This window comes from Hippopotamus amphibius, chromosome 9 (assembly GCF_030028045.1).
Source record: "Hippopotamus amphibius kiboko isolate mHipAmp2 chromosome 9, mHipAmp2.hap2, whole genome shotgun sequence".
Lineage (NCBI taxonomy): Eukaryota > Metazoa > Chordata > Mammalia > Artiodactyla > Hippopotamidae > Hippopotamus > Hippopotamus amphibius.
The window spans coordinates 139970241-139986939 of record NC_080194.1 but is presented as its reverse complement, the minus strand read 5'-3'; the positions used below and the strand labels follow the sequence as shown (position 1 = coordinate 139986939).

Below are 16699 nucleotides of genomic sequence, written 5' to 3'. Positions count from 1 at the left end.
ATTCCACCGCAGACCTTCATGGTAACATCCCTAAGGCCAAGTCAGTTTGGGGTGAGGGGTTAATAGTTAGAAGCTGAAAACCGAAACTGTGCTGCATCTTTGAAAGTTGCTGAGTGGGTAAATCTTGAAAGTTCTCATCACAAGAAAATAAAATTTGGCAATTACATACAGTGCTGTAAACTGGAGTCATTTCTCAATGTATACAAATCGCAAATTGTGTTGTACACCTGAAACCAATATGATGTTATGTGTCAACTATCAATAAATAAATAAACAAACTCAAAACTGGATGCAGCTCAAGATTCAAAATATTTGGAAAGACTTTGTACAGCAGGAAGGAGAGAAAAGGGGCCAGTCAGCTGTTGAAAGTGTCTAAATCTGGCCCGGAGCTGCTACTCCCCACTATAGGATTTGGTCAAAGACCCAAAATGCATAATTTTTTTATTTTGGCCACGCCATGCGGGATCTTAGTTCCCCAACCAGGGATCGAACCTGCACCCCCTGCAGTGGAAGCATGGAGTCCTAACCACTGGACTGCCAGGGGATTCCCTGCATAACCTTTTAAAAAAATCCCAGGGATTGAGGGTCACCATCAGCAGACACAGGCTGAGCCCTACCCCGACTTGCTTCAGCTCCAAAGCAGCTGCCACCACCTGTGCTCGGCATCCAGACAGGCTCCCACCAAGGCTCCCCGCCAGGCACTCCAGTGCAAAGGTTTCCTCGGTTGTGCCCATCACTCTCCTCATGTACAGCATGGATAATGGGATCGCTGGTGGCTCTCGGGCCTCACCCAGTCTCGGGAGATGCGCTGGGATGGATCAGCCACAGACACCAGGCCTGTTAGACTAGTCATCCCTCAGTGTCCCTTGAGTGAGGACCTCTCCTAGCTGTAGGATTTGGGGAAGAATTGGAGGAGAGGGGCTTCCTGTGTGCGTCAGGTTCCCGTGACAAGCCTCAGGGAGAAGCAGAAGGTAAGAATGGAGACGGCACGGATGGATAGCCAGAGACCCTCCTTCATTGTATTTTTTTCCTGTCTCTTCCTCCTGTCTTCCTCTTTTTTAAATTGAAGTATAGTTTGTTTACAATGTTGTGTTACTTTCAGGTGTACAGCAAAGTGATTCAGTTAGATAGATAGATGGATCTATCCTTTTTCAGATTCTATTCCCTTATAGGTTATTATAAAATATTGAGTATAGTTCCCACTGTTATGCAGTAGGTCCTTGTTGGTTGCCTACTGTATATACAGTAGTGTATATCTGTTAATCCCAGACTCCTAATTTATCCCTCCCCCACTTTCCTCTTTGGTAACCATAAGTTTGTTTCTATAACCTAGAGATTATCATACTAAGTAAGCCAGACAGACAAGTACCATATGAAATTGCTTATATGTGGAATCTAAAAAAATAATGCAAGTGAACTTAGTTACAAAACAGAAATAGAGACTCATGAGATTTCTGAGGCAGCTGATAGATCTATTCTGGTGTCCCACGTTGCCTGCACAGATACAATTCTTCCCAGTCTTCGAATCAGTTTTCGTAGACGTGAGATTTCTCCAGCCAGGAGGTTAGGTAGGCAGAATTTACCTGCACTGACCCTGGCTCTAAGACTTCTAGTCCCTGATGGATCCTTCAGGAGGCATTTTTAGGAAAAGTTCCCTCTCATGGAATCTGGGACTCTGGCCTTGGGGGTACAAGCAGGGCTATCAAGTTTTCCAAAAGCAGTTTTGATGTCAAGATACAAATGCATTGCTTCCGAGGCTCTTTGCGTTGGTAAGTTGGGTCCAAGTTGCCCAGCTGGGGTTTTCAGGGCCAGCTCTGATGCTCTGAGAAGAGACCCCATGGAGGAGTCAATCTTACAGCTTCTTGTCCTTGACGGGACCCAAGAGCTGTGTTCCTGCTCTATAGCCAGTAGGTGAGACCCCGAAACAACTCAGAGCTTGTCTATGGCTTATTCCTCCAACAAACATTTATTAAGAACTGCCAAGGTCATGAATCTTAAAATGTAGGAACAGGATCTGAAATCTGGCTTTAAAGAGCTCACAGTCTAATTGTATGTGGGGGTGGGGGAGCGGGTAGCTGATTGGGAAGTGAAGCAGATGCTAAAATTACATTTTAGAGTCACAATTGTAATGGAGAGGAGGAAGAAAGGGGTACTGTTTTAGTCTGTTTGGGGTACTTCAACAGAATATCATAGAGCAGGAGGCTTAAAAACAACGGAAATGTCTCTCTCACAGTTCTAGAGTCTGGAAGTCCAAGATCAAGGTGCCTGCAGCTTCAGGGTCCTGGTTCGTGGACAGCTGCCTTCTTGCTGTATCCTCACATGGCAGAAGGGGCGAGGGAGCTCTTTGGGGTCTCTTTCATAAGGGCACTAATCCCATTCATGAGGACTCCAGCCTCATGACCTAATCACCTCCAGAGACCCCACCCCCTAACAAAAAACTAATAATGGGGGTTAGGTTTCAACATATAAATTTGGGGTGGACACATTCAGTCTACAGCAGGAATGGTATTGGGACTGACTCCTGAATAATACAAGGGATTTCCACAGGTGGAAAGAGAGTGTACCTGGCACATAAAGCAGCATGAGTGAATGTGTGATGATCTGAAGGCTTGTCTTTGTGAATAGCTTGAACCAGCCCTAGTTCATTTCACATATGACAAAAACTGCACAGATCTTAAGGCTGCATCTCAGTGACGTTTTGCACATACATACACCCATGTAATCACTACCCAAATCAAGGTATAGAACGCTTCCAGTATGTAGGCAACCTCCCTGCGCCCTCTGCCCATCCAAACCCTTCCCCCAGTCAACCACTATAGTGACATCAACTGCCGCAGATGAGTTTGTCATTGGCCTTTATTTCAATGGAAGCATCCAGCATGTGTTCTTTGTGTCTCCTTATACTCAGTATTACATCCGTGTTGTCCTGATTTTTTGCCAGTGGCAGTGCTTCATTCTTTTCCACTGCTGTGTAGTATTCTCTTGCATGAATATGCCATAAGCTATTTGTATCTAGTCTATGTTCATGACCATTTGGATCATTTCCAGCTTTTGTCTGTTATAAACAGCGCTGCCATATAGACTCCTTGTATGTTAGTACTCACTCCTCTTCAAAAGATGCTGTGTGGCTACCATTCAGAGCAGTGGTTCTCAACCAGGGGTGATTTTGTCCCCAGGGGATGGTTGGCAACATCTGGCAACATTTTTGATCATCACAACTTGGGTAGGGGAGTGGTGTGTGTTACTGGCATCTCGTGGGTAGAGACAAGGGATGCAGGTAAGCGACCTACAGTGCACAGGACAGTCCCCCCACCAGAGAGAACAGTCCACCTCAAAATGTCAATAGAGGGACTTCCCTGGAGGTCTGGTGGTTAAGACTTTGCCTTCCAGTGGGGGTGCAGGTTCGATCCCTGGTCGGGGAGCTAAGATCCCACATGCCTCACGGCCAAGAAACCAAAAATATAAAACAAGCAATATTGTAACAAATTCAGTAAAGACTAAAAATGATCCACATCAAAATAAAAGAATCTTAAAAAAAAGTCAATAGAAGCAGAAGAACCGGGCTGGAGTCTGATTTTGGAGTCCTTGTCTGCTGCACCCAGGTTGTGTCCAGCAGACCTTGGGGAGCCATAGATGGTTCTGGAATGTGAGGTTTACATCAGGGGTTGGGGGTCAGATTTCAGAACAGACCCCACCTGGCACCCAGCATTAGGTGACATCAGCCTGGTGGCCGGTGCCTGGTGTCCTGGGGCCGACCACCCGCTGCAGCGCGCCCTGCACATCCCTGTTCCGCAGCGTGTAGATGGCCGGGTAGAGCAAGGGTGTGAGGTTGATGTAGATGAGCGAGACCAGCTTGTCGTCCTCCAGGGAGCGGCTGCGCAAGGGCCTGGCGTACATGGCCGTGGCACAGCCGTAGTGGAGCACAGCCACTGTGAGATGGGACGCCACCGTGTTGAAGGCCTTGCGGCGGCCCGTGGCCCCACCAACCCCAAGGATGACCAGCAGCACCCTGGTGTAGGAGAGCAGGATCAGGGCCAGAGGCAGCACCAGCAGCAACATACAGGCCGCCAGCAGGACGCGCTCCTGCAGGTCCCGGTTCCCGCAGGCCAACACCAACACCGCCGGGAGGTCACAGAAGACGTGGTTGACTGTGCCCCCGTGGCAGAAGGGCAGCTGGAAGATGGCCGTGGTGAGGCCCAAGGCCAGGAGCGAGCCCCCAGCGCAGCAGGAGGCGAGGAGGCCCCAGCAGAGCCCCGCAGTCATGAGTCGAGGGTAGTCGAGGGGGCGGCAGATGGCCAGGTAGCGGTCCAGGGCCATGGCTGCCAGCAGCAGGCACTCGGAGCCTCCCAGAGCCGCAAAGAGGCCCATCTGGGCGGCGCAGGTGGAGGGGCCCACCGCCTGGCCCCCGGGTGGCAGGAGGAAGCCGGCCAGCATGCGTGGGGTCAGCACCAGCGTGTAGGCCACCTCCACGGCAGAGAGGGCCCCCAGGAAGAAGTACATGGGGGTGTGCAGGGCGGCATCCACCACGGCCAGGCCCAGGATCAGCAGGTTTCCTGCCAGCGTGGCCAGATAGAGCGGCAGGAGGAGGGTGAAGAGCAGCACGCGGAGCCCTGGGGGCCACCCAGAGAAACCCAGGATTACAAATTCCTGGGGGGCGGTCCAGTTCACCGCTGGCCCGTGGCTCATGGCGGGACCTGGTGGGGGACGGATGTGCAGTCTGGGGAGAAGCGTCGGGGCCTTTGCCTCGGCTTGGCTCGGAGCCCTTGCCTAGCCTTCCCCAGCCCGCCCGTAGCTTCCCCTGCCCCACCCTCCTCAGGGCTTCAGCGCTTTCTCCCCAGTCCAGTGTTTCCCACCCCTCATTTCCTGCAGCTCAACATCCTCCAGGAATTGAGGCGTTCGGAACCACTGTCCACCCTCCCTTATGGCCTCCCTTGCCCCATGCATTCCAGGCACTCAGGTGTTTCCATCACACCTGTCCACCGCCCTACAGTTCTAGCCAGTGTTCTAAACCCCACCTGCCCATGCCCCAGGGGCCAGCCTCCCAGGTTCCGGGAGGACAGCGTGCGGCTGAGCACCGGGACAGAAGACTGCTGAAGGGGCCCCCATTTCTACAGTCAACCCTGAGTGGCATTAGCACCTGTAGTTCAGAGGCCCGTCCTTCCGCCCCGACACTTGCCAACCCCGGGGGAGATCACAGCTCTTTGCTGGTAGACTCGTGTCCTCCTCTCCAAGCTGCCCCAACCTTTGTTTCCTGTTGTATTTATTTTCCATTTCTTCCTCTTGGCTGGATTCAGGACAAACCCATGGCACACCCAGGCCCGTTGTTTCTCTCGGGCTCAGTTGCAGAGGAAAAAAGGACCCTGGAAGAGGGTCCACCCCCTCCCTGCTACAAGGAGCAGCCCCCTTCCAGGGTGACAGCATCCTCTTCCGAGACTTAAGCCCTACATCTCTCTCACAACCCGCTCCCTTCTCTTAGCTGCATTTCCACCAGCACTTCCAATCCAACCAGTCCTGAACTCAATGCATTATTTCAAACTCAAACTTGTCCTCCTCCTGTGGAAGGAGTTGGCCCAGCGCCAAAACACCAAGACGGCATGGCAGGTGAATTCCCTCTCCTGCTTCTTCAAGTACAGCAAGGCACCACATCCTGATGGGCACATCTACAGCCACCAGAAGCTCTTTTCTCCCATGACTCTCATTTTCTCTTCCCTGAATGATCACAACGGATCCTACCTGGCCCTCCTGCTCCTAGCTGCTTCCTTCTAACCACCAATGGGAACGACCCTTCTAAAGGCCGGATACCAATTCTTTGCTTAACTCTCTCCCTTCTTTACCTTCAAGCTTACATCCAAAGTCCTCAGCACAGCGTGACACCAGCTTCACATCCTGCTCCTCCCGGATCCCCTGAGTCCCTGCATTATCCACCTAAAACAGATGGGAAGTTTTGTTCTTCCTCCAAGGTGGAACTCACAAGCCATGTCCCGGGTGAAGACTCCCGTCGCCCAGGCATGCTTGGTGTTATCCTCTCAGTCCACGGTTGTTACGGCAACACCACTAAATTCAGCCTCCTGGAACCGAAGATCTGAGTCATGCTCATTGTTCACCGAATGACTGTAAGTGAAGGACTTAGTCCTTGTTTCTCCCATGTTTGCCTCTTCTCAGGGTCCCTATTATGTCCCTAACCTGGGTTTCTGGCCCTGGAACCTCAGAAAGTCATAGGCCCCACCCCTTCACAACAGCCAATTGCCCCAACTTCTGTGGGCTGCTCCCCTAAAATGCTCCTGGGCATTTAAAATCCACATTGCCGTCAATCTCAGATGGGGTCCATGCAGTTATTCATCTTCAAGGTCTATGCTCCCACCCATACCCCCAAAAAAAACCCTACCAGATTCATGTTCAGCTGCCCACCCAGCCATCAAAGGTCAATTGTCCTGCCACCCCCTTCATTCAATCAACAAGAGACACATACTTCTCTCTCTCTCCATACACTCCAATCCTTAAAACGTCACTCCTTTGAAAGCTAATTCAAGCTCACCTTTCCTAAGGAGCCCTGCCTGGCTGGGGCCAATCACTGCTTCAAGGCACTTATATACGTAACAACACAGCAGACGTCCATCGACACACATCAAAATACACGATCAGGCTGATGCTGATGCTGATGTGGACACTCCAGCATCTCTTGAGCTGTCCCTTCATATTTAACCAATGGTTCCTTTCCTCCTGCCCTGCGGTCGTTTTATAGAATATACGTCAACAGCTGTGAACCCTGAAACCCTTGACCATCCCCTAGCAGGTCACAATGAATCACTGCCCTTTTCCTCACCTGTAACATGAGAGAGTTGGACCAGATGATCCTGAAAGTTTCTTCCAGTTCTGACATCTTATGGTTTCTACTGGAAGTTACGTTTGTGCTTATGCTTTTACTCCCGAGCTAAACCATTTTTCAAAGGATATTTTCATGTTTTAGGAGCCCATAAGGAAGTTGCAAGAGGTCAGTTTAATTTGGAATCAGTAAAGGAAACAGCAGATGTCGATTTACAGATCTCAGAAGGGCCTTAGGCCAATGCACATGTCAACACAGCTCTTTCTAGCGACACCCATGTGTTTATCTATCTGCACACGTGTGCATTTTTGGATGTGTTCTGCATCATCATTCAATTTTGGGGGGTGGTGCTCAGATAACAGGGATGTCGCGGGGTTGAGGAAGGAGGTTTGGTTTCTAGTCCTGTCTGTCATATTGCCTGAATTGCATATTTTCCCTGTGGCCCCCAAGAACACCCCAAGATATAACGGCCTAGTTCTTTTGTCCTCTCGAGCCAGGACGGTGCAGGGAAACACACCTGGCTTCTCATCTCGGCTCTTTCACTGGCCAGCGGAGGGAGCTCAGAGAGAGGTTTTAGTCTTTGGAAGCACCAAGAGCCTCCCCAACCCCAGAGGTGGTTTTAATGACAGATGGAAATGATGTGGGGCAGGTGCTTGGCCCAGCAGCCCCTGCGATAGGAGGTGTTACTGAATGAAAAATACCAAAATATCAAGACATGCTTCGTCCTTTCACTTGCTTCCTGCTGTCTGTGTGTTTGGTACATTCTGCCCTGACTGAAGACCTCTGGATGGAGAGTTACCTGGAGAGATCGAATAAGCAGTGGGGGGAGGAGAGGCCGCGTGTAGACCAGGGCGGCAGCACATGCCATAGGTCAGTATCACCTCTCCTGTCTGCTCTGATTCTGAGACCTGGGATGCCGGCAAGCTGGAGCCTGTGTCTGTCTTCCCCAACCCCTTGCCCCAGCTCTTCCTCCACCGTCTGCTGGAAAGTTGTCCAGAGACACTGACTCTGCCTTACTCTCCACCGGCACAGCCCCCCACCCCCACACACCATTCCCTCTAAACATAGATGGGAGTGAAGGAACAGCATGGAAACCACACCACTGCGGGGGCCACTATTACCGCTATTTGTTGAGTCCTCACGAGGCGCAGGCCGTGTCCTCAGTGCTCTGCACGCACAGTATGGTTTAGTCTTTGCGAGACTACTATGGAGTCATAGGCATCATCGTTACTGTTAATTTACAGGTGAGGAAGCCGAGACTTGGAGAGACTGACCTGCTGAAGCGGTCACCCAGCATCCCCCTGAATCAGGATTTGTCCCCAGGTCTGGCTGGTTCCAAAGTCTGTGCTCTTAAATGGGGGAGCCGTCTCCTTCCTGGGTCTCTCTCACTTGTCGGTCCCCCCAGCCCCAAACAAGGGGAAACAGAAAGAGACTGAAGAGAGAGGGAGCAGCAGACTCAGAGGCAAAGAGGCAGCAACAGAATGAGATGCAGGACCAGAAACGGGCAGGGCCGCACCTGCTGAGGGCGGCTGACGGGTCAGCAGTGAAGAACCTGTCACTCAGCAGTGTCCCCAGCCCAGGTGGTTCACCAGGCTCTGGGCTGACAGAGAGAGGCAGAGAGAAAGAGAGGGAAAGATGGAGAGAGACACAGAGAGGGAGAGATGGAGAGACAGAGGGAGAGAGGGACAGATGGAGACAGATGCAGAGACAGACACAGAAGGAGATGGAGAGACACACAGAGAGAGAGGGAGGGGTGGAGAGAGACAGACAGAGATAGAGACAGACAGAGACAGAGAGGAAATGAAAGAGAGAGACAGACAGAGATACAGACAGAAAGAGACAGAAAGGAAGAGAGAGAGACAGAGATAGAGAAGGAAAGAGAGAGACAGAGACTCTCCTACATGCCCCAAGCCTTCTGGACCTCAGACTCCCTCCTCGCAGGGTTTCCTCTCTACTGCAAATGAGGATTTCAGTTGGTGAATTCTATCACGAGCTCCACACTCATCCCCTGCCACCCACACCCACAAGGCTCTATCTTCCACGGCATCTCAGGAGAAAACAGACCAGAACGTGGAGATTCATTTAGAGGAGGCATCCAGACCCCAAATTCCAGCCGAATTCAATCCTTAGCTCCTTGGCTGACTGGCTACATCACCCACCCTCTAATCCTGGAGGGAATATGAGCCTTACCAATGACTCCTGAGAGAGAGAGAGAGATCCAGTCTGGGTTTAGGAGAAGGTGGCTCAAATTCCAGTTGGAAGAAGTGCAAGTTCCAACCATCACAACAGGGACCCAGCATACCTTTCCAGCCTCCCCTCCACCGTCTTCTGCCCCACTCCTTACCCGAGAGCCACACAGCAACCTGCTTGTGCCCCAGCCACCCCTTCCTCCCTGACCTCATGCATCCTCCTCCATGTCAGAATGTCCTTTCCCCACCTGGAAATCTACTAATTCAAGGCCAAGATCAAACACTGCTCCTCTACAAATAAAAGTAATAATGTAGCAGCGTAGACTGCAGGAGGGTCTTGTAGGATGTGGGGAGCCCACAGACTCCACCACCTCATTCTCCCTCTTCTCCCATTGTCTTTCAACTTCTGTTCCCAGGGACTCGCAATAAGAAAAGAGTCACTTAATAGGTTTCCCAGGGCCCACTTACAGGTGTAGCGGGATCCAAAGCCCGACGGCTTCATTAGAGATCTTCTTCCCCCACCGTGGTACCTAAGGAGTTTGACGGTCTCAGAAGGCTGTGGACTGGAGGGGATCTTGGGACCCTGAACTGGGGTATCCTGGGAGAGACGGAAACTTCTGTGCCAAGGGGACAGGAAGCCACCGCCCCGAAGTGATTAAGAGACTGTCTGCAGCAAGAGCTGGGGGGTAAACTTGAACCCGGGGGAATGAACAGCCCAAAGCAGGTTGGCAGGCAGCTCCCTGGAGAGAAGAAAGTTCCTGCTCTCTCCACATTTCCCCAAGAGACTGAAGATCTCAGGATGGACTGACTGGTGTAGCGGATGGGGGAAGACATCCTCACCCTCACCATGACCACCACCACCATCACATGCTCAGCATCAAAAGTGCTGGACGACAAAATCCAATAACACAGATTTCTTGTATTCTCATTGCCCAGTTGCAGAGAAAAATCACAGCACTGCAGAATAGATGGTTTCCTAACCTGCTGTTCCCATTTAATACCGAATTATACACATTTCCCATGTTGCTACATATTCTTCATAACTGTCTACTTTAAGTGTTAGTTTTATTTCTTTTTTAAGATACAAAATACCTAGTTCAAATTTCAAAGGATAGAAAAATACAGTCTGCACCCAAGAACCTTGACTCCAAACTCACCGGGAGGCAACGGATTTTTATCAGGTTCGTATTGGGTTGGCCAAAAAGTTTGTTTGGGTTTTTCACATACACCTGAACGAATTTTTTGACCAGCGCAACATTTCTTCTTACAGAGATATTCTAGGTACGTACACGTGTGTGTGTGCGATTTGCTCTTTTTAATTGACAACATTATGAGCACTGTCCCCAAACTATCATTCACATGTCCTCTTTCATTTAGGAGTATATCTTGGTAATCATCCTATATTAGTAAATTTTTAGTTTATTGAGCCCTCATGTAATGTAAATTAGCTACCAGACCCTGCTCTACGGTGATACAGAAGTATTGATCCATTCAATCCTCACAATAAAGATGTGAGGGTTATTACCACCATTAAAGCATAAAGATGTGGAGTAACTTCCCCACGGTCGCACAGCTGCTGCATAGGGAGGTAGGATTTGGACTTAGGCGTGCGCCCATGCTTTTAACTACTCCGTCAATGCAGTCTCCGACTTTCCTGTATGGCCACAGTGCAATGAAGAGAGTGTCCTTGTTCTTTCATCACGTTGTATCACATGCCATTTTATGTTCTTGCCATAATTTAACAAGTCCCTGTTGAAGGACATTTAGATGGTTTCTGGTCCTCGGCTGTTACAATTGATACTGCAATAAATATCCTTATCCATATGGTATTTGGCACCGAGGCAATTAATAGGTCAAATTATCTGTGCACTTAAATGTTTTTCAGGTATATTGTTAGTAAGTGACATTTTATTTTCCATAGCTATGTGAGCACTTTGTGCTCCCAGCTGGAATATATGAAAATACTTGTTTCTCTACGCCTTCACAGTTCTCTTAGATTGTTTTATCACAGGTAATTTGATAGAAATGCACTGTCTCTGTATAATTTTAATTTGTAATTCTCTACAAGTGGTTGGCCTTTACATATTTTAAAAGGACATTTGTATCTTTTGCTCTGTTTTTTCATATTCTCTTCTTTTCCTATTTGCCTTTGGCTCTTTGTCTTATTGATTATAAGTAGTTTTTTTACATACATATTAAAGGAATTAAACTTTGTAACAGGAATTGTGAACCTTTTCTCTGGTTTGCTGTTTGTCTTCTGATGTTGTTTATAGTGGGTTTTGCCGTGGAGAATCGTTTCATATCAACATAGTCAGATTTAGCGATATTTTCCTTTATAGCTTCTAGGTTGTGTGTCATATTTGAAAGACTGTCTACACTCTAAAATCAAAAATTGTTTGCCTATGTTTTCTTCTTAAACATTTATGGTTTGATTTTAAAAAAAACAGTTAAATGTTTAATCCATATGCAATTTATTCTGTAAAATGAGAGCTATAAATACAATTTTATTTTTACCAGATGTTAGCCACCATTTAAAAATATACATTATAGGACTTCCTAGGTGGCGCAGTGGTTGAGGGTCCGCCTGCCAATGCAGGGGACACGGGTTCGGGCCCTGCTCTGGGAAGATTCCACGTGCCATGAAGTGACTGAGCCCGTGTGCCACAACTGTTGAGCCTGTACTCTAGAGCCCATGAGCCACAGCTGTTGAGCCCATGTGCTGCAACTATTGAGGCCCACATGCCTAGAGCCCATGCTCTGCAACGGGAGAGGCCACTACAATGGGGGGCCCGTGCACCACGGTGAGGGGTAGCCCCTGCTCGCAGCAACTAGGGAGAGTCCGTGTGCAGCAACGAAGACCCAATTCAGCCAATAAATAAATAAATAAATTTAAAAATATATATATACATTATAATTGGTATATAATAGACCTACAGAAAAGTGCACAAAATAATGGTAGAGTTGAATGAATTTTCACAAGGTGATAAAATAGAACATTACCAGAATTCCAGAAACCCTCCTCATCCTCCCTACCATTGCCCTCCCTCTTCCCTAAAGGAAAACAGTATTCTGGTTTTTAGCACCTTATGTTAGTTTTGCCCGTCTTTGAACTCTAAAGTACATATTCTTTTGTGTCTGACATGAAAAAAAAAAAACCCAAAACTTAAAGACATATAGTTGACTACCAGCATGCTGTTTACTTGTATACAATGGAGATCAAAAACATGGACTGACTTCTAAGTAACTAAAAAAATCCCACTAAGATTTAAGTAAAAGAAAGAGAGAAAGGAAATAATAGATGCTGTGGACAGTCTTGGAACAGTGAATCTTGTTTGCACATTTTTTTCAGGTACACGGATTAGCTGTAAACTAGCAAGGGTCAGAAAAATCTGTCTTTAGGTGGATTGATGAGTGGTATCAGACAAAACAATTTCAGTGGTTTGTAGGTTCACCAGAAAATCTTAAAAGTTTAGCTATGGAGAATAAGGACACGCTATCTTTCTGTAATGCTTTATCTGCCATCAAAAATTACCCAGAAGCAGGATAATATGGTCCATAATGATGTGGAAAATCAATCAGAATCAATCTGGAAACAACACAGATGATAGATTTAGTAGACAAGGACATTATGACAGTTATTATGACTGTATTCCCTGTGTTCATGCAGCTGGAGGAAAGACTGGATATGTTTAGGAGAAACATGGCATATATAAAAAAGGCAAAAAATGAAACTTCTAGAGGAGAACACAACCATGACAAGTACACTGGATGAGATTAACAGTAGATTAGACAATGCAGAAGCGATTAGTGAACTTGAAGATACTGCAATAGAAACTATCCAAAATGAAGAGAAAAAAAGGACTAAATTTCCAAATGTATTAAAAATTACATCCACAGATCTAAGAAGCTCAACAAACCCCAAGCACAAGAAATATGAAGAAAACAATGAAATAGCTTTAAATCAGTGACAAAAAGAAAATATACAAATATCTAAATAAAAAAATACAGTATATACAGAGGAATAAACACAAGTGCAACAGGCAACTTCTTGTCATAAACAATGCAAGGCTGAAGACAGTAAAGCAACATAAAGTACAAAAAAAAAAATCTGTACCCAGTGAAAATATCTTTCAAAAAAGAGGACAAAAACTTTAAAATTTCTGGATGTCAAAAAGCTGAAAGGATTCATTACCTGCAGTAAATCTTCTAAGATGTGTTGCAGTTGATGTTGGCAACATATCTGTAGAGCAGAAAAAGGCTTAGCTTGACAAATATACAAACCTTATGAAAATATAAGGCATTTATTTATTTTATGATTTATTTTGTGTTAATTCTAACCATTAAAATACATATGTACCATAATCTCATTTTTGTTTTAATTTGTATTTTGATAATGGCTAATGATCGTGACCATCTTTTATGTGCTTGACTTCAGTTTACCTGCTTTAATACAATATCTAACAGTTGTATACATTTTTTAAGAACTTTTATTGAGATACAATTGACATACAATAAACTGCAAATATTTAAAGTGTACAATTTGATTTTTTTTCTTATTAGTTATGTATGTATGGCAATCCCAATCTCCCAATTCATTCCCTCCCAATCCCCCCCACTTTCCCCACTAGGTGTCCATATGTTTGTTCTCTACATCTGTGTTTCCATTTCTGCCTTGCAAACTGGTTAATTTGTACCATTTTTCTATATTCCACATATATGTGTTAATATACAATATTTGTTTTTCTCTTTCTGACTCACTACACTCTGTATGACAGTCTCTAGGTCCATCCATGTCTCTACAAATGTCCCAGTTTCATTCCTTTTTACAGCTGAGTAATATTCCATTGTATATATGTCCCACATCTTCTTTATCCACTCACCTGTTGATGGACATTTAGGTTGCTTCCATGTCCTGGCTATTGTAGATAGTGCTGCAATGAACATTGGAGTGCATGTGTCTTTTTGAATTATGGTGTTCTCTGGGTATATGCCCAGCAGTGGGATTGCTGGGTCATATGGTAACTCTGTTTTTAGTTTTGCAAGGAACCTCCATACTGTTCTCCATAGTGGCTGTATCAATTTACATTCCCACCAACAGTGCAAGAGGGTTCCCTTTTCTCCACATCCTCTCCAGCATTTACTGTTTGCAGATTTTCTGATGATGCCCATTCTGACCGGTGTGAGGTGATACCTCATTGTAGTTTTGATTTGCATTTCTCTAATAATTAGTGATGTTGAGCAGCTTTTCATGTGCCTCTTGGCCATCCGTATGCCTTCTTTAGAGAAATGTCTATTTAGGTCTTCTGCCCAGTTTTTGATTGGGTTGTTTGTTTTTTGATATTGAGCTGCATGAACTGTTTATATATTTTGGAGATTAATCCTTTGTCTGTTGATTCATTTGCAAATATTTTCTCCCATTCTGAGGGCTGTCTTTTTGTGTTGCTTATAGTTTCCTTTGCTATGCAGAAGCTTTTAAGTTTCATTAGGTCCCACTTATTTGTTTTTGTTTTTATTTCCATTACTCTAGGAGGTGGATCAAAAAAGATTTTGCTGTGATTTATGCCAAAGAGTGTTCTTCCTATGTTTTCCTCTAAGAGTTTTATAGTGTCTGGCCTTACATTTAGGTCTTTAATCCATTTTGAGTTTATTTTTGTGTATGGTGTTAGGGAGTATTCTAATTTCATTCTTTTACATGTAGCTGTCCAGTTTTCCCAGCACCACTTATTGAAGAGGATGCCTTTTCTCCACTGTATATCCTTGGCTCCTTTGTCATAGATTAGTTGACCATAGTTTATCTCTGGGCTTTCTATCCTGTTCCATTGATCTATATTTCTGTGTTTGTGCCAGTACCATATTGTCTTGATTAGTGTAGCTTTGTAGTATAGTCTGAAGTCAGGGAGTCTGATTCCTCCAGCTCCATTATTTTCCCTCAAGATTGCTTTGGCTATTTGGGGTCTTTTGTGACTCCATACAAATTTTAGGATTTTTTGTTCTAGTTCTGTAAAAAAACGCCATTGGTAATTTGATAGGGATTGCATTGAATCTGTAGATTGCTTGGGGTAGTATAGTCATTTTCACAATGTTGATTCTTAGTATGTCCCTCCATTTGTTTGTGTCATCTTTGTTTTCTTTCATTAGTGTCTTATAGTTTGCTGAGTACAGGTCTTTTACCTCCTTGGTTAGGTTTACTCCTAGGTATTTTATTCATTTTTTTTTTTTTGCAATGGTGAATGGGGTTGTTTCCTTAATATCTCTTTCTGATCTTTCATTGTTAGTGTATAGAAATGGAAGAGATTTATGTGTGTTAATTTTGTATCCTGCAACTTTACCAAATTCATTGATTAGCTCAAGTAGTTTTCTGGTGGCATCTTTAGGATTTTCTATGTATAGTATCATGTCATCTGCAAACAGTGACAGTTTGACTTCTTTTCCAATTTGGATTCCTTTTATTTCTTTTTCTTCTCTGATTGCTGTGGCAAGGACTTCCAAAACTATGTTGAATAGTAGTGGAGAGAGTGGACATCCTTGTCTTGTTCCTGATCTTAGAGGGAATGCTTTCAGTTTTTCACCATTGAGAATGATGTTTGCTGTGGGTTTGTCGTATATGGCAAAATATAAGGCATTTAAAATCTATGGTCTGGGACTTCTCTGGTGGCACGGCAGTTAAGAATCCACCTGCCCAGAAAAAGAGACACAGATGTAGAGAACAAACATATGGACACCAAGTGGGGAAAGCGGGGAGGATTGGGGGGGTAACGAATTGGGAGATTGGGATACCAAATTGTACACTCTAAATATATGCAGTTTATTGTATGTTAACTGTATCTCAATAAAAGTTCTAAAAAAAAAAAAAAAAAAAAAAAAGAATCCGCCTGCCAATGCAGGAGACATGGGTTCAATCTCTGGTCTGGGAAGATCCCACATGCTGTGGAGTAACTAAGCCCGTGTGCCACAACTACTGAGCCTGCACTCTAGAGCCCACAAGCCACAACTACTGAGCCCACATGCCACAACTACTGAAGCATGCATGCCTAGAGCCTGCGCTCTGCAACAAGAGAAGCCAGTGCAATGAGAAGCCCATGCACTGCAATGAAGAGTAGCTCCCACTTGCTGCAACTATAGAAAGCCTGTGCGCAGCAACAAAGATGCAATGCAGCCTAAAAATAAGTAAATAAATTTTAAAAAAATAATAAAAAATAAAGTCTATGGTCAAACCCATAGCCAATGTAATACTCAATGGTGAAAAGTTGAAAGCCTTCCTGCTAAATTTTGGAACAAGACAAGGATACCCTCTCTTACCACTTCTATTCAACATAGTATTGGAAGTCCTAGGCACAGCAATCAGAGAAGAAAAAGAAATAAAAGGTATCCATACTGGAAGGGAAGAGGTAAAACTGTCATTATATGCATGTGACATGATACCGTATGCAGAAAACCATAAAGACTCCGCACAAAAACTATTAGAATAAATGAATTCAGCAAGTCAGCAGGATACAAGATTAATACACAGAAATCTGTTGCATTTCTTTATACTAACTATGAAATATCTAAAAGATAATGTAAAAAAAAAATCCCACTTAAATTTGTGTCAAAAAAAAAAACCTAGGCATAAACCTAACCAAGGAGGTGAAAGATCTATACTCTGACAACTATAAAACACTGATAAAGAAAACTGAAGATGATTCAA

At 45.4% G+C, this 16699-nt stretch overlaps 1 protein-coding gene across 1 annotated transcript; it reads right to left on the bottom strand.

The window, feature by feature from the left end:
- Positions 1-3708: 3708 nt before the first annotated feature.
- On the bottom strand, positions 3709-4686 carry LOC130861074 (olfactory receptor 10AC1-like). Its single transcript, XM_057749562.1, has one exon. The coding sequence runs from the start codon at positions 4684-4686 to the stop codon at positions 3709-3711; it is 978 nt and encodes a 325-aa protein (XP_057605545.1).
- Between the last annotated feature and the right edge of the window lie 12013 nt (positions 4687-16699).